The 23,589-nt window shown below is 42.2% G+C and overlaps 1 protein-coding gene across 1 annotated transcript in view; it reads right to left on the bottom strand.

Annotated features, from left to right (window-relative positions):
- EIF4G3 (eukaryotic translation initiation factor 4 gamma 3) overlaps nucleotides 1-23,589 on the bottom strand; it is a gene marked incomplete at its 3' end in the record, with an annotated part of 356,444 nt that overhangs the window by 50,724 nt on the left and 282,131 nt on the right. The window contains 7 exon segments of the mRNA XM_034753512.1: nucleotides 1,250-1,343; nucleotides 3,898-3,992; nucleotides 6,590-6,722; nucleotides 15,862-15,966; nucleotides 19,434-19,670; nucleotides 20,055-20,201; nucleotides 22,117-22,314. Coding sequence (XP_034609403.1) covers nucleotides 1,250-1,343; nucleotides 3,898-3,992; nucleotides 6,590-6,722; nucleotides 15,862-15,966; nucleotides 19,434-19,670; nucleotides 20,055-20,201; nucleotides 22,117-22,314 — 1,009 coding nt within the window.

Genomic DNA, 23,589 nt, shown 5'->3' with positions numbered 1-23,589 from the left:
GATCCACATAGACTGAGCCCTGAACAGTCACTGGGTGGTGAGCGGTGTCGAGAATATTCCCTCGACTGAGGGTACTGGGCCGGTGGCGACCCCAGCGGTGGCTTGCATCCAGAGCGCGGGACCGACATCGGCGGCGCTCCTGCCACCGGCATGGACATGACGTCCCTAGCTGCCTGGAGGGCTTCGGGTGTAGATGGCATCCCGACATCCGGAGATGCCTGTTCTGAAGGGGCTGGGCTACTCCGCTCTGTGTGAGTCGGAGGCATAGGGCCCGATGGGGACCGAGGACTACCCGACATGTGCCTAGCCTCTGTCCCAGATTTCCCTCGGTGCCATTGCGAAGAGGGAGTCTTTCCAGTCCTCTTGACATGCCCCGTGGAAGGGGAGCAGTGCCAACTAGTCGAAGGTACCAGAGGGTCTCCACATACTGACACCACGGTGCCAGGTACCAGATCGGAGCGGTGTGCTGGGGTCGGGGCCAGCGCCGACTCCATCAGGATGGCCTGGAGTCTAATGTCCCTTTCTTTTTCAGTCCGAAGCTTGAATGACTTGCAGATCTTGCACCTTTCGCTGATATGGGTTTCTCCCAAGCAGGGCAGACAGTCTGTGTGCGGGTCACTCATTGGCATAGAATGCCTACAGGAGCTGCACGACTTAAATCCTGGGGCACGGGGCATGCCCTGGCCCGGGCCCACTAACTAACGAAACTTTACTGAAAACTAAACTGCATACAAGTACTACTGAACAAACAGTTCTGGGGACAAGCTGCAGCAAGGCGGGAGCTAAGCAGTTCTGAGGCACCTTCACTGGCGGCAAGAAGGAACTGAGGGTGGGGGGAGCGTGCAGCTCCCCTTATACTGTGCCAGGCAGGCTCCACTCCAAGGGTTGCGGGGGGCGCTCCCCCCCCTACGGGTACTGCCAGGGGAAAAACTTCCGGCACCGGTGCACGTGGCGAGCACGCACACCTATTGTGGAATACACATCAGTAATCACTCGAAGAAGAACTGTTATGTCACATTCTGCTTTAAGGAATGTATTCTTGATCATTCACTACACAAACTTTACAGAATGGACATTATCTAGGCCTGAGCTCTGAATTCATTAATTTTAGATGGCCACAGCATATATACCTCTTACTTCACATTAAGTGGTTTGTTCAAAATTACCACAGTGATGGATCAACAAGGAGCTAAACTACAACTACAAGGATCAACATCAAGGACAGCATATAAACTGAGGTAAAACTTACCAATCTCACTGGCCTTTGCTCCACCACTGCTGCCCTTCCCCCAGCTGCCCAACTGGGCTTTAGGCACAAGCTGAATCTTCTCATCTATTGTGGACTGCAATACACATCAACACAGATGATCAAGTACTCACAAATAGGAAAAATTTGCTCCTTACCTGTAAATGGATCTTTTCACATAACTGCACTTACTAATTCTGGTACAGCTGGTAAGACCCCTTATTAGCACAGAGGCACATTTCTAGTAGATTCTTGGAGATCAATCCTCAGCCTCTAAAAGGCAGGGGGTGTCTAAGCACACCCCAAATAGATGCTTCCAAAGCGTAAGGGTAAAACATCCAAGGGAAAGCAACCCTCACAAAGAGTAAGTGTAAAACATCTGTGAACTTCCTATCAATAAGATTAAAACTACTGTTAAGATCTTTTGAAGAGGGAATACAGGATTGATGCATTAAGCATGTGAAAGACGACCATTTTGTGTGTAATGAATAAATGGTTTCCACTCACTATGAAATCTGCCAATCCTGACATTGCTGGGAGTTTGCAAGCAGCAAGGATCAGAACAGAGAAAGGCATGAAAAGAAAAGATTTGTAGGATCTGGAGGGAAAAAAGCAGTGTCTTACAAGAACAGGAAATCTGTTTTGTAATGATCAGCAAACAAATTTGTTGACTACCAGGTTGTGATACTGCAGATCTCCTTGGAACAGCCTCTGTTTCTTTCTGCCCATGAAGCTGCCATGGAGATAGAGGTATGTACACTAACCACGTAGAAGAGCTTCTCTCATCTGAGTTGTAAGCTTGCATATTAGCAGAATAAGTCCACCTCACTATATAGGGCTTTGGAGGCCTGCTGTACAATCTCCATAAAGATCTGCAGAAAGATTTTATTCTGTCCTGATCCTGCTTTATAGGCCTCTTAACATTCAGGCACTAAAGGAAAATAGGCTGGCACTGATTAGGGGGAAAAAAAAAAAATTAAGAAATCATCCTAATAATGCAAAGTACCAAGTTCTCTTTCTTTGGATAGAAATTCCAAAGCTGTTCTCAGAACCATTTTGTCTAGAAAGAACTCTAGCAAAGCAGGGGGCGAGGGATAGCTCAGTGGGAGAGGGCCATTTAGGGATCTTTGAGCAGTAGGTTGGACTAGATGACCTCCTGAGGTCCCTTCTAACCCTAATATTCTATGATAAGATTCTATATATATATATATATACTCAGACCCTGCGTCTGAGATTACTGTCACAAGAAATCTCACTTTGCTGGTAAGAATAACAAAAAGCCGCTCATCAGAGGCTCAGATGATGGTTGGGGCAAGATTTGCATGATCAGATTCCAATTTATAACAGTTTATAGGAAGCTGAAAGGCCGATATGAGTCTCCTGACTGCTTCCAGAAATCTACAAATAAAAAGTGAGTGTTCATTGCTCATTTCAAACCACAGATCCTCAAAGCTCTTGGTGCTGTCACCTATGATAAGCAGCAAGTAGAGGGAAAGCAACCCTCCCCTCCACAAAGAGTAGTTCAGTTGAGGAGAGAGGAGGTAGTGGAACACTGGAGAAGAAGTGGCAGTAGGGGGAGTTATGGCCAGATACCAGGGCTCAGACCTCTCCTGCACCAAGACTCTTGGTGCTTAAATCTTCCCTGCCCAGGCAGCTCTTTAAAGCATTGCCAATTAAGAGAGGATGAAATGGAAAACCTGCTATCTTCTGAGGAAGAGGGTGTCCCTTCCCTCTTCTTCAGGGCCGGCTCCAATTTTTTTGCCACCTCAAGCAAAAAAAAAAAAAAAAAGGGGGGGGGGGGGGCGGGGGCGGAGTGCCACCCCTTGAAAAGTGCCGCCCCAAGCAGATGCTTGGAACGCTGGTGCCTAGAGCTGGCCCTGCTCTTCTTCCGTGTGTATTTGCAGGAGGGGAGTCCAAAAAACAGAATGAGAATCATGAAAGTACAGAAATACAAGGTGACATCCTGGGCCTCTCTCTGGAAGATCCAGAAGTGGACAGGATGGTGTTCAGAAAAAAAAAGTCTGGACAAGAGACAGAAAGATACAAGAGCCAATTATCAGAAAACTGTAGTCTAGAAGGAGCCTACTATCAGGCCTGAGGCAAAACTGAGAGAATACTGTGGACTCTATGTACTGAGAGTATGGTGGGACACCTCTGCTTACAGAGGCTAGAAACTGAACTCCAAGAATCTTCCTGAGTTCTGCCTCCATGATAACCACAGGCAGGCCTTCCAAGGCATTTGAGAGGCCTTGTGGGATAGCTGTTTGATGTATTATTCCATGTCAAAGACAGTACCTGAATTCACATTCTCTTTTCAACTCAAGAAAATTTTGGATCAAAAAAGGATCATTATGAATCTTTAAAAATGTGTACTTATGTTGTCTTTCCTTAGTTCAAATAATCTTTGAAGATTCAGAACCAATAACATTTGCTCAATGTTTTATTTACATTCAGCTCAGACCTACCTCCCCAAAGATTTTACGAATTAAAACACCCTAGAAAAAAGAGTAAGGCAAGGTTCTGCACTGGTGCCTCTTTGTACCTATAAGCACCAAACCATCTCCTACATAGATCTAAACAAACAAAAATTTCCCAAACTAATATCCAAGTAGCTTTGTCAACATTAAGTGACTCAGTCCATTGATACTTACCTTGGTGATTTTAAGGAATTTGGTGGGATCAAGCACACGACTATTCTTTGTCCCCTGAACAGTGTTCCATCCACCTTCATCTACCCTCTGGACACCTACAAAACCAACAAAGTAAATCAAAACCTCCTTAAAACTGGTTTCAGAGTAGCAGACGTGTAGTCTGTATCCGCAAAAAGAACAGGAGTACTTGTGGCACCTTAGAGACTAACAAATTTATTAGAGCATAAGCTTTCGTGGGCTACAGCCCACTTCTTCGGATGCATATAGAATGGAACATATATTGAGGAGATATATATACACACATACAGAGAGCATGAACAGGTGGGAGTTGTCTTACCAACTCTGAGAGGCCAATTAAGTAAGAGGAAAACAAACAAACAAACAAAAAAAACCTTTTGAAGTGATAATCAAGCTAGCCCAGTACAGACAGTTTGATAAGAAGTGTGAGAATACTTACAAGGGGAGATAGATTCAATGTTTGTAATGGCTCAGCCATTCCCAGTCCTTATTCAATCCTAAATTGATTGTATCTAGTTTGCATATCAATTCCAGCTCAGCAGTCTCTCCTTGAAGTCTGTTTTTGAAGTTTTTCTGTTGTAAAATAGCTACCCGCAGGTCTGTTATTGAATGACCAGACAGGTTAAAGTGTTCTCCCAATGACAGACCTGCGGGTGGCTATTTTACAACAAACTGACTGTACTGGGCTATCTTGATTAACACTTCAAAAAAAATTTTTTTTCCCCTCTTACTTAATTGGCCTCTCAGAGTTGGTAAGACAACTCCCACCTGTTCATGCTCTCTGTATGTGTGTATATATATATCTCCTCAATATATGTTCCATTCTATATGTATCTGAAGAAGTGGGCTGTAGCCCACGAAAGCTTATGCTCTAATAAATTTGTTAGTCTCTAAGGTGCCACAAGTACTCCTGTTCTTTCTCCTTGAAACTGCTGATCATGGTCCAAACGTATCCAAGGGCAATGTGTACAGTCTTTACCTCTAAAACTTGATCTGAGAAAGTCAAAGAAGAGGCTGCAGCCATACTTTGAGCCCAGCACAACTCTACAGTGTGAATGTTAAGCATGAATTTTGGAGATGTAACCTAGATTAGATATTATAGAGGCATGGGATATTCAAAGACTATTGTATCAACTTTATAAACATTATGTATATCTTTCTGAGCTATGGATTGTATTCTGGCTCCATGGGGGAGTTGCAGGGGTTTCCTGCAGGAACTATCATCATTTGGGGTAATTAATGAAAATTCCTAGGCAGGTGGCTCACCCCTTGGGAGAAATGGCACATGCTAGTTTGATCTGGTTAAAGATGGTTACCAAACAAAGAACTGAGAGCTGTAGAAAGTGGTCACCATGACATGGGAGGGAGTCACTCTCACTCAGTCCAAGAATTAGCATGACATGGTGACCAAGAGGGGCAGACCTGCGGGAAGGGTTTGAAGTACTTGTTTCTATCAGGGTTTTCATGTAGAAGATGGATTTGCCTGCATGTGAGTGGTTTACTGTTTTTAAGATAGGTTTTCTCTGTAATGCTTTTAATCTGAATAATATTTTCTTTATGAAGGCTGACTGGCCACTGGTTAGTGCCTGTCATCGCCCAGAAAGATAGCAGAGGTGCAGATGCTGAACTAAACTTAGACCAACTGGGATAATAACAGTGGAATTGCATGAGGAATTGCAGCCAAATTTCTGGTTTAGAGGGAGAGTCATAAACCTCCGCCCTGAGCAAGGTGATAGTTAGAAGCATGAGACCTAAGTGGAGTGCTCTTAAGGAGGCTACCTGAAGGGGTCAGAGGTGCAGTTACCTCAGGAACTGTGGCACATGTAGATTATTAATTGTTGTATTATAAACAGGCCTGAGAAAAAAACACCATAATTTTGAAGGGCAAACTTTTGTGATATGTCCCCCCCAGTCTCAGCAGTTTCAATGAGACAACTCAGTGCTGGGATAACCAAGTGTGATGCTACTGAAATCAAAAGGATCCGGACCTGCTTTTAGCACGGCTGATTTTGGTACAATAGCTCAGAAAGGTATAAACAGCCTCTATTCATCTCAATGGGTGTTTAAGTTTGATGCCTAACAACAATTTAAGGTCAGGCTATCACACCCTTTCACACACTGAATTGCATCTTACTATGGGAGTACTCCCATTTGTTGAAATCACATTATTCATGATTAAGATGCTACTCAATGTGAGTAAGACAGGCAGAATGTGACTCCTAAATAGTAATTATAATACTCTGAGATCCCTGTGAAGCCCTAGAGAAGTGCAGTGCTTCACATAAATGTAACATTTAAGCATCAACCACCCATATGGTGTAATTACAATTTTACAAATAAGGAAACTGAGGCATTTAGGAACTTAAGGGATTTTCCCCAAAAAAACACACATAGGAAGTCAATGCAGAGCAGGCAACAGAACCAGATTTCCATGAGACCCTCTTTGTCAACAATGTTAGCAATTTCATCAGTGATCATTTTAGCAGGAGAAACCAGCTTCTCTGGGAGGGTGGATGGTGCTTGACATTGCAGAGGGATGTTGGAGAAAGTATCCTCAGATTTTCTGCCTCTTCCAATCTCATTCATGTCCGTGACAGAAATTCCTTAACAGATTCGTGCCTTTTTTATATGATTTTGAACAGTGAAATGAGAGCTAATTTGTGTGGTTCTTTACCTGGTCTTCTCTTCTCTTTGGTCATGAGTTGCTGGACCTTTCTCTGCTCTTCTTGCTCTTCAATTTTTGCTTCTTTATGAATCTGCTCAATAGTCTTGGGGCCTTGATCTGCTCTCCGGGATACCCAGTTGCACTGTATAAGGCAGTACACAAGAATCTAAAATGAGTTCTATGGCATTTACAGAGAAGCCTAGTAAAAGTGATATCATGGACATGGTGAGAGTAAGGTTTTAAAAGTGGCTTACACAGTTCAATAGCTAGCTTCTCAGTAATCTTCTTGCTCTTAGGATATGTTTACTCTGCAATTAGCTCCCAAATGCTGGCCCGTGCCAGTTGACTTGGGCTCGCAGCCTTAGGCTGCAGGGCTGTTTAACTGAGATGAAGACATTCTGACTCAGGATGAAGCCCAAACTCTGGGACCCTCTCACCTCGCAGGGTGCCCCTAGTTCTTGGGCTCCAGCCTGAGCCCAAACATCTACACTGCAATTAAACAGCCCTGTGAGCCCAAATCAGCTGGCACAGACCAGCCATGGGTTTTTAATTGCAGAGTAGACATACCCTTACATACATTTACAGCAGCATGGAGAGTACAAGCCCAATATGTGTAGCTACATGCTGCAGTGAAAGGCTCAAGAAGCTCTCCACTGCCAGAGCCTTTTACTGTGATGAGGAAAGGCTCTTTCAGGGAGAAGACAGCGGAGAGCTACCAGAGCCTTTTCCTGATGCCAAAGTCTTTCTCCCCTGCCTCAGCCTTTCACTTTGTGGGGAAAGGCTGTGGCAGCAGGGAGGCAGCAGGACGCTGCACTGCTAAAAATAACACTGTAGATGTGGGAGGCACTGCTTGGGCATGTAGCTGGCCCAGGTAGGGTATATATCCTGGGGCTTCAGTCATATAGGGTACTCTATTCTACTATACATACATAAGCTGTGCCTCACTGTCTACACTGCTATTTATATCTGTGTTAGCTGGGCGTGCAGTGTCTGTACTCTATATGTCACTGTTAGTATCTTTAGAGTACATGTATCTTTAGATTAGAAGGACCACCAGTGAAAAAGATGCTGTGGAGCTGGGTCACCTAACCCATACCCCATTTCTAGCCTCAGACTTACAATAGTAGAATGTATATATAATGCAAGAATATATCATTGAATTTGGCTTTTGTAACAAGGATCCACCTTCATAAAAGAACATGACTGACATAACATGCAAGGCTGCTTTAACCACTTGTGCTATAAAAGTCTTCAGAACATTATCTTTTCTATCCTATGCAGCATAACTGAATACCAACTTGATCCAAAAGAGCAGTAATAGCTGTATTTTTGTGGAAAACTGATTTGCCAGTTATTCCAATACTCAATATATACTAATGTGAGACAGTTTACCTGGTCCTGAATCAATAGGGGCTGGAATAACTTGCTTTGAGAAATGCTACCCCACACTATAAAAGAATCTAATATGGGCCAAATGGGAACTCTTTGGGAAAAAAGTGGAACCTTTATGCACAAGAAAAAATTAGGCGATTGATGCTGTCACTAGACCCCATACTATACAGATTCATCTACCCCAAAACACCAGGGATCCAAATATACCATGGTTGTTTCTTGACCTGGTTACAACCTGTTTACAATTTTTAGTGTAGATGACCTCAATTATACTCTGTAATGGCGTTAAAGCCCAGGTTATGTATTAAACTTTAGTCTGGCTACATTTTTAGATTTTTTTTACATTTTTAGTTTAGATTGGACTCATCCTCACTAACTTTCAGACAAGTTTGGAACCAGTTATTGATATGGCCGTCTCAAAAGGTAATTTGTATCCACACACAATATGGTTAATAAGTAAAAACCCCTATAAGACCCTTCCTTATTATGAACCTTTGGGTATAACAAACCTGGTCCCTGGATCTCAACTACAGTAAGTACTCTATTGTAAAAAAAAAAAAAAAAAAAAAAAAAAACCAACAATTTTTATCCCGCATCATACATTGAGACCAAGGGCAGAAACTAAGGAGTAGGCCCCTATCCCACCTCCCCCTGCCAAGGGCTGAAGCCAGAGCCCCAGTGCGCAGGGTTGAAGCCTGGAGCCCCAAACCCACCATGCAGGGCTGACAGCCCAAAGGCCCACCCCTGTGCAAGGCTTGACAGCCCGGAACCCCAACACCATTGCTGTGCAGGGCTGACAGCCTGGAGACCCAACCCCACTGCCATGCAGGGCTGACATCCCCGAGCCCAGCCGTGCATGGCTGACAGCTCGGAGCCCCAGCCCCAGCCATGCAGGGCAGACAGCTTGAAGCCCCAGACAGACCAAGTCCCAGTCCCTCTGCACATTTTTTTTTATTGTCCTTTCGCTATAAACTGTTCAGGGAGGACAGGCAGGGCAGAAAAGGTGGGGGAGTTACACTGTATGTAGGAGAGCAGTATGACTGCTCAGAGCTTCAGTATGAAACTGCAGAAAAACCTGAGAGTCTCTAGATTAAGTTTAGAAGTGTGAGCAACAAGCAGGGTGACCAGATGTCCCAATTTTATAGGGACAGTCCTGATATTTGGGGCTTCTTTTTTTTATGCACGCCTATTACGCCCCACCCCCTGTCCTGATTTTTCACACTTGCTATCTGGTCACCCTAGCAACAAGGGTGATGTCATGGTGGGAGTCTGCTATAGACCACCAGACCAGGGGGATGAGGTGGATGAGGCTTTCTTCCGGCAACTAACAGAAGTTACTAGATCACAGGCCCTGGTTCTCACGGGGGACTTCAATCACCCTGATATCTGCTGGGAGAGCAATATAGCGGTGCACAGACAATCCAGGAAGTTTTTGGAAAGTGTAGGGGACAATTTCCTGGTGCAAGTGCTGGAGGAACCAACTAGGGGCAGAGCTCTTCTTGACCTGCTGCTCACAAACAGGGAAGAATTAGTAGGGGAAGCAAAAGTGGATGAGAACCTGGGAGGCAGTGACCATGAGATGGTCGAGTTCAGGATCCTGATACAAGAAAGAAAGGAGAGCAGGACCCTGGACTTCAGAAAAGAAGACTTTGACTCCCTCAGGGAACTGATGGGCAGGATCCCCTGGGAGAATAACATGAGGGGGAAAGGAGTCCAGGAGAGCTGGCTGTATTTTAAAGAATCCTTATTGCAGATGCAGGACCAAACCATCCCGATGTGTAGAAAGAATAGTAAATATGGCAGGCGACCAGCTTGGCTTAACAGTGAAATCCTTGTTGATCTTAAACACAAAAAAGAAGCTTACAAGAAGTGGAAGATTGGACAAATGACCAGGGAGGAGTATAAAAATATTGCTCAGGAATGCAGGAGTGAAATCAGGAAGGCCAAATCACACTTGGAGTTGCAGCTAGCAAGGGATGTTAAGAGTAACAAGAAGGGTTTCTACAGGGTATGTTAGAAGAAGGTCAAGAAGAAAGTCAAGGAAAGTGTGGGCCCCTTACTGAATGGGGGAGGCAACCTAGTGACAGAGGATGTGGAAAAAGCTAATGTACTCAATGCTTTTTTTGCCTCTGTCTTCATGAATAAGATCAGCTCCCAGACTACTGCATTGGGCAGCACAGTATGGGGAGGAGGTGACCAGCCCTCTGTGAAGAAAGAAGTGGTTCAGAACTATTTAAAAAAGCTGGATGAGCACAACTCCATGGGGCCGGATGCGCTGCATTCGAGGGTGTTAAAGGAGTTGGCGGATGTGACTGCAGAGCCATTGGCCATTCTCTTTGAAAACTCATGGTGATCTGGGGAGGTCCCGGATGACTGGAAAAAGGCTAATGTAGTGCCCATCTTTAAAAAAGGGAAGGAGAAGAATCCGAGGAACTTCAGGCCCGTCAGCCTCACCTCAGTCCCTGGAAAAATCATGGAGCAGGTCCTGAAGGAATCAATTTTGAAGCACTTAGAGGAGAAGAAAGTGATCAGGAACAATCAGCATGGATTCACAAGGGCAAGTCATGCCTGACTAACCTAATTACCTTCTATGAGGAGATAACTGGCTCTGTGGATGAGGGGAAAGCAGTGGACCTGTTATTCCTTGACTTTAGCAAAGCTTTTGATACCGTCTTCCACAGTATTCTTGCCAACAAGTTAAAGAAGTATGGGCTGGATGAATGGACTATAAAGTGGATAGAAAGCTGGCTAGATCATCAAGCTCAACAGGTAGTGATCAATGGCTCCATGTCTAGTTGCCAGCCGGTATCAAGCGGAGTGCCCCAAGGGTCAGTCCTGGGGCCAGTTTTCAATATCTTTATTAATGATCTGGAGGATGATGTGGATTGTACCCTCAGCAAGTTTGCAGATGACACTACACTGGGAGGAGTGGTAGATATGCTGGAGGGTAGGCATAGGATACAGAGGGACCTAGACAAATTGGAGGATTGGGCCAAAAGAAACCAACAAGGACAAGTGCCGAGTCCTGCACTTAGGATGGAAAACTCTCATGCACTGCTACAGACTCCGGACTGAGTGGCTAGGCAGCAGTTCTGCAGAAAAGGACCTAGGGGTTACAGTGGACGAGAAGCTGGATATGAGTCAACAGTGTGCCCTTGTTGCCAAGAAGTCTAATGGCCCTTTTGGCTCTATAAGTAGGAGCATTGCTAGCAAATCGAGGGATGTGAACATTCCCCTCTATTTGGCATTGGTGAAGCCTCATCTGGAGTACTGTGTCCAGTTTTGCGCCTCACACTACAAGAAGGATGTGAAAAAATTGGAAAGAGTCCAGTGGAGGGCAACAAAAATGATTAGGGGGCTGGTGCACATGATTTATGAGGAAAGGCTGAGGGAACTGGGATGATTTAGTCTGCAGAAGAGAGGAATGAGGGGGGATTTGATAGCTGCTTTCAACTACCTGAAAGGGGGTTCCAAACAGGATGAATCTAGACTGTTCTCAGTGGTAGCAGATGACAGAATAAGGAGTAAGGGTCTCAAATTGCAATGGGAGAGGTTTAGGTTGGATATTAGGAAAAACTTTTTCACTAGGAGGGTGGTGAAGCACTGGAATGGATTACCTAGGGAGGTGGTGGAATCTCCTTCTTTAGAGGTTGTTAAGGTTGGGGAGGCATAGCTCAGTGGCTTGAGCATTGGCCTGCTAAACCCAGAGTTGTGAGTTCAATCCTTGAGAGGGCCATTTAGGGATCTAGGGCAAAAATCTGTCTGGGGATTGATCCTTCTTTGAGAAGCAGGTTGGACTAGATGACCTCCTGAGGTCCTTTCCAATTCTGATGTTCTATGATAACAAGCCCCTGGCTACATGAACAAAAGGCTTAAGAACATAAGAACGGCCGTACTGGGTCAGATCAAAGGTCCATCTAGCCCAGTAACCTATCTACCGACAGTGGCCAATGCCAGGTGCTCCAGAGGGAGTGAACCTAACAGGTAATGATCAAGTGATCTCTCTCCTGCCATCCATCTCCACCCTCTGACAAACAGAGGCTAGGGACACCATTCCTTACCCATCGTGGCTAATAGCCATTCATGGACTTAACCTCCATGAATTTATCCAGTTCTCTTTTAAACCCTGTTATAGTCCTAGCCTTCACAACCTCCTCAGGTAAGGAGATCCAGAAGTTGACCGTGCGCTGTGTGAAGAAGAACTTCCTTTTATTTGTTTTAAACCTGCTGCCTATTAATTTCATTTGGTGACCCCTAGTTCTTGTATTATGGGAATAAGTAAATAACTTTTCCTTATCTACTTTCTCCACATCACTCATGATTTTATATACCTCTATCATATCCCCCCTTAGTCTCCTCTTTTCCAAGCTGAAAAGTCCTAGCCTCTTTAATCTCTCCTCATATGGGACCCTCTCCAAACCCCTAATCATTGTAGTTGCCCTGCTCTGAACCTTTTCTAGTGCCAGTATATCTTTTTTGAGATGAGGGGACCACATCTGTACGCAGTATCCATCGATTTATATAAGGGCAATAATATATTCTCCGTCTTATTCTCTATCCCCTTTTTAATGATTCCTAACATCCTGTTTGCTTTTTTGACCGCCTCTGCACACTGCGTGGTCATCTTCAGAGAACTATCCACGATGACTCCAAGATCTTTTTCCTGATTTGTTGTCGCTAAATTAGCCCCCATCATATTGTATGTATAGTCGGGGTTATTTTTTCCAATGTGCATTACTTTACATTTATCCACATTACATTTCATTTGCCATTTTGTTGCCCAATCACTTAGTTTTGTGAGATCTTTTTGAAGTTCTTCACAGTCTGCTTTGGTCTTAACTATCTTCAGCACTTTATTATCATCTGCAAACTTTGCCACCTCACTTTTTACCTCTTTCTCCAGACCATTTATGAATAAGTTGAATAGAATTGGTCCTAAGACTGACCCTTGGGGAAGACCACTGGTTATCCCTCTCCATTCTGAGAATTTACCATTAATTCCTACCCTTTGTTCCCTGTCTTTTAACCAGTTCTCAATCCCTTTTATCCCATGACAACTTAATTTACGTATGAGCCTTTGGTGAGGGACCTTGTCAAAGGCTTTCTGGAAATCTAAGTACACTATGTCCACTGGATTCCCCTTGTCCACATGTTTGTTGACCCTATCAAAGAACTGTAATAGATTAGTAAGACATGATTTCCCTTTACAGAAACCATGTTGATTTTTGCCCAACAATTTATGTTCTTCTATGTGTCTGACAATTTTATTCTTTACTATTGTTTTGACTAATTTGCCCGGTACCGACGTTAGACTTACTGGTCTGTAATTGCTGGGATCACCTCTAGAGCCCTTTTTAAATATTGGCATTACATTAGCTATCTTCTAGTCGTTGGGTACAGAAGCAGATTTAAAGGACAGGTTACAAACCCTAGTTAATAGTTCTGCAATTTCACATTTGAGTTCTTTGAGAACTCTTGGGTGAAGGCCATCTGGTCCCGGTGACTTGTTACTGTTAAGTTTATCAATTAATTCCAAAACTTCTTCTCGTGACACTTCAATCTGTGATAGTTCCTCAGATTTGTCACCTACAAAAGCCAACTCAGGTTTGGGAATCTCCCTAACATCCTCAGCCGTGAAGACCGAAGCAAAGAATTCGTTTAGTTTCTCCGCAATGACTTTATCGTCTTTAAGCGCTTGTTTTCTATCTCTATCATAAAGGGGCCCCACTGGTTGTTTAGCAGGCTTCCTGCTTCTGATGTACTTAAAAAACATTTTGTTATTACCTTTTGAGTTTTTGGCTAGCTGTTCTTCAAACTCCTCTTTGGCTTTTCTTATTACATTTTTACACTTAATTTGGCAGTGTTTATGCTCCTTTCTATTTACCTCACTAGGATTTGACTTCCACTTTTTAAAGGAAGACTTATTATCTCTGACTGCTTCTTTTACATTGTTGTTAAGCCACGGTGGCTCATTTTTAGTTTTTTTTACCGTGTTTCTTAATTTGGGGTATACCTTTAAGTTGGGCCTCTATTATGGTGTCTTTAAAAAGCGCCCATGCAGCTTGCAGGGATTTCACTTTAGTCACTGTACCTTTTAATTTCTGTTTAACTAACCAACTCATTTTTGCATAGTTTCCCCCTTTTGAAATTAAATGCCACAGTGTTGGGCTGTTGAAATGTTCTTCCCACCACAGGGATGTTGAATGTTATTATATTATGGTCACTATTTCCAAGCGGTTCTGTTATTATTACCTCTTGGACCAGCTCCTGCGCTCCATTCAAGACTAAATCTAGAGTTGCCTCTCCCCTTGTGGGTTCCCGTACCAGCTGCTCCAAGAAGCAGTCATTTAAAGTATCGAGAAATGTTGTCTCAGCATTTCGTCCTGAGGTGACATGTTCCCAGTCAATATGGGGATAATAGAAATCCCCCAGTATTATTGAGTTCTTAATTTTGATAGCTTCTCTAATTTCCTTTAGCATTTCATCCTCACTATCACTGTCCTGGTCAGGTGGTCGATAATAGATCCCTAATGTTATATTCTTATTAGAGCATGAAATTACTATCCATAGAGATTCTATGGAACATGTGGATTCACTTAAGATTTTTACTTCATTTGATTCTACATTTTCTTTCACATATAGTGCCACTCCCCCCCACCGCAGGACCTGTTCTGTCCTTTCGATATATTTTGTACCCCGGAATGATTGTGTCCCATTGATTGTCCTCAGTCCACCAGGTTTCTGTGATGCCTATTACATCAATATCCTCCTTTATCACGAGGCACTCTAGTTCACCCATCTTATTATTTAGACTTCTAGCATTTGTGTACAAGCACTTTAAAAACTTGTCACTGTTTATTTGTCTGCCCTTTTTTGATGTGTCAGATTCTTTTTTATGTGAATGTTTCTCATCTGATCTGGCCCTTCCATCCTCTGTTCCTGACTATAAACTAGAGATTCTCTATCAATAGACTCTCCCCTAAGAGAAGTCTCTGTCCGATCCACAGGCTCCTCTGCAGCAGTCGGCTTTCCCCCCTCTCCTAGTTTAAAAACTGCTCTACAACCTTTTTAATGTTTAGTGCCAGCAGTCTGGTTCCACTTTGGTTTAGGTGGAGCCCATCTCTCCTGTATAGGCTTGGATCCCAACAGGTTCATTATAGCGAGGGTATACTGTAATCATGGTAGCTAATCATATTATCATTCTTGCTAGCAGTACAGGCTGAGACATGTAACTTCCTGTAACAAACTGAGCACACTTTTTTTCCTGATGCATAGAGGACTTCTGAACACCCTTGTGTAACCAGACTGGCTAGTCATCTCAATCCTCTGTGTGTTCAGAGCACCCCAGAGTGCTGCTGGTGTAGCTATGTGCTCATGTCCTCTGGGCACTCTGTCTCCAGTTCCAGCACTTTGAGACAGCTACCCAGAATGCACAGATACATCCATGGTTAAGCAGAGCGCTAAGAATAGACACACAACAAGTGTTACAAATTTATGTTATTTATAAAAATCCCCAAAACCTACTTTGGACAAAAGCTGAGCTGTGTTTGTTGTAATCAGGTTGGATGAGTGTATCAAAAACTCGTTACAAAAACATGTCCGTATTTGCAGTGTAGACAGGACCTTAGTGTCCTAAACATATGAAGCAATTAATCTGTCCACCAAACACTAATCTCTTAGCCCTCAATAAAGTGAGGCCAGGGAAGGGGGAAGGAGGAGTGCTTCTTACCTTTCAAATGACCAGATATCTGGGATGAGCAAAAAGGGTACAGATTTTCCTTTCACCATTACTACTACTGTAATCAATAATTATTACTCTCATTTGAGGGATATTCCATTACAGTAGTGCCAATGACCGTGCTCTTTTACTTACTTCAGTGGGTACATACCAGCCTTAGGTCTATTACATCCTGAAGCATGAAACGAATCCTGGAGGACGTTTTTCTCTCTTTCACAATCTTCTCCATTTGATTAAAATACTGGTCCATACGGGGCTATAAAAAAGACACAAATGCCATCATCAACTCTCAGAAGAACATCTTTACCTGGGCAATCAATTTTGTCCCAGAGTCGTCTACTGATCATTGTCGCAATACACTGTATGATTGATTCAGGGATCTAGATTTGCTCTGTGTGAAAATGTGCATCAGGTCATGCACACTTTCATGCACGTACTGGACTTATGCGTGTATGGCCCAAAGAATGCTTATGTGATGGTTGGGGAATGAGGCTGGGATTCTACGGAACCCTGCCTAATTCACTACAACTTTTCAATATACTTTGACTACACAGATAAGTTACCACATCCATATGCACAACATCCTTTCAGTCAGTTATGTTATCATTAAAAATAGTGCTATTATTTACTGACAAGAAAAGTGTTTTTTTTCCAAAGGCTTATAAATTTGGCCACACTAAAATCAATTTTCACCAGGACACTGAAAGGCACTTCTATTTATCAAGGGCTTGCCAAACTCTAAAATTACAACCCCCACCCATTTTGGAGCTAGAGCTGTTATAAAAAAAAGAAGTTGCAAGATTTTTTTTTTTAATAACCAAAAAGTTTAATTTTTTCATTCCTCTCATTCAAAACCAGCGGAACACTTTTCCTTCAGACTTTTTAAAAAAAATTAACTCTTGGGCATGGGTCAATCCTGGAAAATTTCATCCTTAAAGGTGAAAGTTTCAGAAAGTGATGAGTGATGGAAAACAGATACTTAAATGGGAAATTCTCCAGCAACTTTAATTGTAACTATTGCTAGCATTTCAGCTACAATGAAAATACTTAATGAAATGTTCCCCCTGTTATGGGGGGGGGGGGACACAAGGGGTCAAATTCAACCCTGGTGTTGTAATTCTAATGAAGTTAATGAATTTGGCAGAAAGAGCATTAACATAAATAAGCAATGAGAATAGAAAATGCAATACAATAAGTACAGCCTACGAGCCCGACCCTGCTCCTAGGAAGTGAGGGTCTGTCTACACTACAATCAGAGGTGTGATTGCAGCACATGTAGACAGACATAAGCTAGCTTTACCATAGCTGGCTTGGGTATCAATAGCAGTGAAGCCACCGCAGCACAGGCTAGTCACCTGAATACATTACAAGGGTCACTGGTAGACTTGTACTTGGGTGGCTAGCCCGTACTGCTGCAACTTCACTGCTGATGGTACCCAAGCTAGCAAGGTTAAAGCTAGCTCGGGTATGTCTGCATGTGCTACAATCACACCTCCAATTGCAGTGTAGTCATACCCTTAGTGGCAGAACTCTTACCGATGTCAATAGTGCAGGATTGAAGCCTTGGATGATGCAACTAGTGTGTAGATGTTGAGATGGGGAGGAATTGAGGGAAAGTACTGTTACTTACCCTATAGTAATTGAGGTTGTTCAAGATGTTGTAGTCAATGTGGATTCCATGTGCATGAGACCAGATTTCTTTTAATAGCTGTCTGCCGGGACCGCACATATATCCTATGCCTCCTTGTATTCCCATAGAGGGGTCATGGCCCTCCCTCAGTTCCTTTGCAATTCAAAGCCCATTTAGCTGAGGACTCTGAAAAGCGGGGATGAAGGGTGAGTCATGGGATCCACACTGACTACAACATCTCAAAGAGCCACAGTTACTGTACGGTAAGTAATTGTACTTTCTTCTTCTTATAAGAATATAGCAGTAGGGATATATTACTGACCACCTGATCACGATGGTGATAGTGACTGTGAAATGCTCAGGGAGTTTAGAGAGGCTACTAAAATTAAAAACTCAGTAATAATAGTGGGGGATTTCAACTATCCCCATATTGATTGGGTACATGTCACCTCAGGACAGGATGCAGAGATAAAGTTTCTTGACACCTTAAATGACTGCTTCTTGGAGTAGCTAATCCTGGAACCCACAAGAGGAGAGGCGATTCTTGATTTAGGCTTAAGTGGAGCACAGGATCTGATCCAAGAGGTGAATATAGCTGGACTGCTTGGTAATAGTGCCCATAATATAATTAAATTTAACATCCCTGTGCCAGGGAAAACACCACAACAGCCCAACACTGTAGCATTTAATTTCAGAAAGGGGGACTACGCAAAAATGAGGAGGTTAATGAAACAGAAATTAAAAAGTACGGTGCCAAAAGTGAAATCCCTGCAAGCTGCATGGAAACTTTTTAAAAACACCATAATAGAGGCTCAACTTAAATGTATACCCCAAATTAAAAAACATAGTAAGAGAACCAAAAAAGTGCCACTGTGGCTAAACAACAAAGTAAAAGAAGCAGTGAGAGGCAAAAAGGCATCCTTTAAAAAGTGAGGAAAATAGAAAGTCTGGCAAATGAAGTCTAAAAATATCATTAGGAAGGCCAAAAAAGAATTTGAAGAACAGCTAGCCAAAGACTCAAAAAGTAATAGCAATTTTTTTTAAGTACACCAGAAGCAGGAAGCCTGCTAAACAACCAGTGGGGCCACTGGATGATCGAGATGTTAATGGAGCACTCAAAGGCGATAAAGCCATTGCGGAGAAATTAAATGAATTCATTGCATCGGACTTCACGGCTGAGGATGAATTCATGGCTTAATTAATTTAATATAATTAAATTTAACATCCCTGTGCCAGGGAAAACACCACAGCAGCCCAACACTGTAGCATTTAATTTCAGAAAGGGGGACTAAGCAAAAATGAGGAGGTTAGTGAAACAGAAATTAAAAGGTACGGTTTTGTCTGATTGAGTTCTGGCAGGCAAATCTGAATATGTCTTCATCCCTTGCCTGGCTTGTGTGAAATAGAAGCAGATGGCTAATGCCAATGGGATTGAGTTAATCTAATGTGTAATGCAGTAAATTACACTTACATCTACTGGAAAAATAGGGGAAGGAAAATGCAGCAGTGCAGCGTGAAACATCTGCCTCATCACAATACAGCTTGTGATCACAACACAACATAACACAAGGTGAATTTTCAGAGAAAACAATACAATCAGAAGACTTGTCTCAGCCTGTGATTGCTTTGATAATGAGGAAGTTTAGATCAATCAATGTGCCTTGCAGATGTTACCATGAACAATTCATTTGATGATGTTTTTCCATATGTGTAACAATCCCCAAAGAGCAAAGAAACTGGAATACACTTTAAGGCTTTGGGGACTGCGGTTGACAGATTAAGATTTCATGTGTAAAAGGAAGATATTATGTATGTCAAATACTTTTTAGGTTGTGTAGCTGGGTGAATTACTTGGAAACAGCTAAACAGCAAAAGGAATTAAAATATTTCAGCTAGTGCTTAATGTAGCCAACTGTACATAAAATTTTGGAAAGGGGTGGGAAGGCAATGAGACAGGGTGGGGATGAAACATTCTCAGCATCTGATTTCATAGAACATGACAGAAATTCCTAGAGAAAACAACGGCAACTGAAAGCACTGAGCCCCCACTTTTGCATCCCTGTTCAGCCACTGTCACTCAGTCTCTTCTTTACCTTTGCTTTCTCAAAGTCCAAGTCCTTGCCGATGGTGGTGAGGAGGCGGCAAAGGCACTCCAGGGACTCTTCATCGTGGTTCTTAAGCAGCTTCACCACACAGTCATGCATGATGGCCTCTGTCAGCATTTTCAGTTTGAAGAGTTCACCAATGAATTTGATATTTCCGATGGATCTCCGTCGAGCCTTGTCCTTGGCCTCTTCCAGCTCCTCATGGAGCCGTGTCTTCTCCTCTGGCTGTAGAACAGAAAGGGGAATTCTAAAAGCATGCACATGGAAACCACACTGTAGCACACGCTTCTGAAAAGCTAGAGTTACTGCTGTTCACATCCCCACCCTCTTACTCCCAAAACTAAGAAACATATAATCACAAGGGCTTCAGTTAATGCAAACAGCTTTTGTTATTAAACCCAACCACAGCAACACAAGAAATCAAAATTTTCCAAAGCATCCATAGCAGTCCTTCAAGATTGCCTTGGCTGGGATAATTTAGTTGAGGTTGGTCCTGCGTTGAGCAGGGGGTTGGACTAGACGACCTCCTGAGGTCCCTTCCAACCCTGATCGTCTATGATTCTATGATTGGACTATCAAAGATCACTGAGATTTTATGAAGAAACTCACAGTGGTAGCAGCTTCGAGCTCTTTTTGCTTCTTCTCAAAGACATCATCATCGGCTTTGTCTTTTTCAAATTCCTTCTGGCAACGATTCAGTAGCAACTTGCGGAAATTTACTGTGCTCCCAGGCTTGTCTGCCATAGGTACTTTCAGCTGTATCCAATGGAAGAAAAACACAGGGAAAAGCACGGTTAAACCTTGCCATACAAAGGATCTGATCTAATCACTATCAGTTACATTTTATTACATATTTTATAAACAGTAATAGAAGAGCTTGAAAGGCTACTACAGTTAAGCATCTTTTCATTAGACAACCATATTTTTATGAGTTTCAGAATTCAGATATGAAAATGTTCTCCATACTAAACCTTGTCTGACATCATCTTAGCTTAGAAGTAGATTATGGTTTCCCTACAAAGAATCCTGTTTAAGATTCATGATTTTTTAAAATAAGAACATTTTAAAATGCATAATAAAAATTTGTATTTCAGATTCCAGAGCTATGCCACAACAATATATATTATTGTTAATAAACATTCACAGAGCAGTCTGTATGTATCGCCTATGTAACAGTACGCACACTGTAGCTAAATCTTATCAGGTCCATGATTTTTAGGGTTCATTTCAGAAATGTGCCACTCTGGGGCAGTGCTCCACCAATGACAAAAACAGGGAACAACACTTGGAAAAAAAAGGGTCATTCCCCAAATTTTACGGGTAAATGTTTCTTACCTTAAGTTGGTGATTCGACCCTCCCCTATCTTGCCTGAAACTTTCTGATGCCTGAAATGGCTTTTCTGGAGGCAGTGCTTCTTGTCTCTGAGTGACAAGAGGTGCTATTTCTGGTAGGATTAGTTTTCTCCATCACTACCTCTCCTTCTCTGTTTTCCCTCCTCTTCTCTACTTCTACCCCTCTTTTCTCCACCCTCAATCTCCATTTTTCCTTTTTGCATTTTTAAAGTACCTATTGTGTTAGATGCTGTAACAGGTCTAATGACTGACACTAGTAATGTGACTGATGCTTAACATAAGGAAAATCTCACTTTTACTGCCAATAGAATGGCCATCAATCCTTGACTGTATAGTTTGTCATGGTGCACCATTCGGATAAAAATCACTCAAGTTTTATGTAGAATTGGAATTGTATGGCCAGGGCACAAGCATGTAGCCTGGAATGAACTCTGGATTTGATGACGTCAATTCCAAAAAGGCATTACATTCTATCATAGATCAGTAATAGTTCTTTAATCTGCATGTCCATTTCAAGATGGCATTTGCACCATTCTGCTACTGAATCACTACTGGAGTGGTTATGAAGTATCACATTGATGACCCGTGTATCTGTTTTCATGAGAGTCACTGCAGTAATGAGTCAGGATACCTATTTATTAGTTTAAAATGTACCTCGATCCAGATTTACATAATACACATCAAAGCCTTCTCTCTATCAAATAAATAACCAGCTTTAAAAAGGTGTGTAAATATTATTAATTTACATAATATATCATAAACACTGCAAAAAGCCACTGTAAGTGTAACTGAGAACACAGTTGAGAATACAAAACCATCAGTGATAATAAGACTCAAGACAAAGAGAGTGGATTGATTGTCAGAGCCCAGGGTCAGTTTGTGGGGCTGGAATTTAGGAATTGCCTCAGCTTTCTACTTGCAAACTGAACACATTTGCTCTGGAAATCAGTGACACAACTTGAATCTGGAATCCTGTTTTTATGGAGGTACCTTTAGGGCTGAACTGCAATTTAATCACAAAATTTTCAAAGGTGCTCAGCAACCCGTAGCTACAAATCTAGACACCATTTTAGCATCACTCCTACTCAATTTCACTCTGGGTTTTCTGGGTGCATGTGTGGCCAATGTATACATGTAAACACAATTTTGTAATATAGGATTTTCTCAGATACACTAAGAAGTTCAATAACAAATACTAAGGGGTATAATTCTGCCCTGGATGGGTTTACATTATTCCCATTTTAGTCCATGGGAATGATGTGCAGCAAGGGGAGAACTTACCCACAGGAAACTTCTGTTTGACTTTTGCCACTCTTACCGTTACGAGACATCTACACATATTTGCATAAGCCACAGAGAAGCTGGGCTCATCGATGGCTTTCTCAAAGACCAGGTCAATGACTCCTTTCAGCCTCTCTTCTGTGTCTACAGTCAGGTCTGTTACTTGCTTCATTAGCTGATTGAACATCTGTGGTGTCAATTTGTTTAAGATACTTCGTACCTTGCGGAACAGCTCCTAAACATGTCAGTAAAAACAGTAAGTGCAGAGCACAAACACAGCAAGATTATAGGAGGTGATCTGAATAATGAACTGGTATGCATTTTAAAGGTGAACAAAAAAGCTTTTAAAAGGAGTTTTTCAGATGCCAAGTCACTAACAGAATGTATATCCAGAACTGATCAGTAATACATACAGTGAAACCCCCAGACAAGTCCTTAAGTACAGTCCTATCTACTCCGTGTTAAAATTGCATTAATTATTACTCACAAAGAGAGGTTTACTATTATTTGAATTGCAATCTGTGGTGCTTTGAAACTATGAGTGATTTTCACTGTACTTGACAATTAACAGAATTTCACTATATCCCCATTCCAGTAGAGGCAGGCTCCACTGTACATTTTATAACAAAATACTTGAAAGTCAGTTCTGCTGCCACTTACCCACAAGATGGATTTTGTGGGTCTCTCCTGTAACAGTTGATAACTTCACCTAAAGGACCAGGAAGTGCAGGAAAATGCACTTCTCTCAGTTTTCTAACGTAAAAAGCGTTTCAGTTCACCTTTAATACTAACTCATCTATAGATTAACAGCAATAGAGGAAGGGGGCAACCCTTTCTAAAGTGCCTATGTGATTCAAAAGTAATGTAGGCAGTTAGGAACCAAAGTCTCATTGACTTTTAGTGACACAGGCTCCTAAATGCCTAAGTCACTTTTGAAAATAGGACTTAGGCACTTGAATTTTTTTTTTATCTGGGATAACTTTAGAAGCAGTCATTTATGTTCTATAGTTAAACTTAACTTGAAGCTTTTTTTTTTTTTCCCATCGATAGCGGTAACAAGCTTTTACTATATTTACTCTAAGACAGATAATTTTATATTCATTTGGCCAACAAGCTTATATTTGGCAACTGGAACAAAATTCCACTGTACTTCAAAAATATTCCAGCTTATCCTCCCATGCCTCAGATCAAAAATTATACCACCAAGCAAATATCTGCACCTTCAGTGGTTATCCCATGAAAGAGTGGAGGGAGAGAAACCTAGGGAGAAAGTTTGAGATATAGCAGTGTTGGCATGGGCGGATAAGCTGGAATATTTTTGAAGTACAGTGGAATTTTGTTCCAGTTGCCAAATATAAGCTTGTTGGCCAAATGAATATAAAATTATCTGTCTTAGAGTAAATATAGTAAAAGCTTGTTACCGCTATCGATGGAAAAAAAAAAAGCTTCAAGTTAAGTTTAACTATAGAACATAAATGACTGCTTCTAAAGTTATCCCAGATAAAAAAAA

This window comes from Trachemys scripta, chromosome 19 (assembly GCF_013100865.1).
Source record: "Trachemys scripta elegans isolate TJP31775 chromosome 19, CAS_Tse_1.0, whole genome shotgun sequence".
Taxonomy (NCBI): Eukaryota; Metazoa; Chordata; order Testudines; family Emydidae; genus Trachemys; species Trachemys scripta.
Note: the sequence above shows the minus strand (reverse complement) of the source record. Positions and strands in the feature narration are given on the sequence as shown.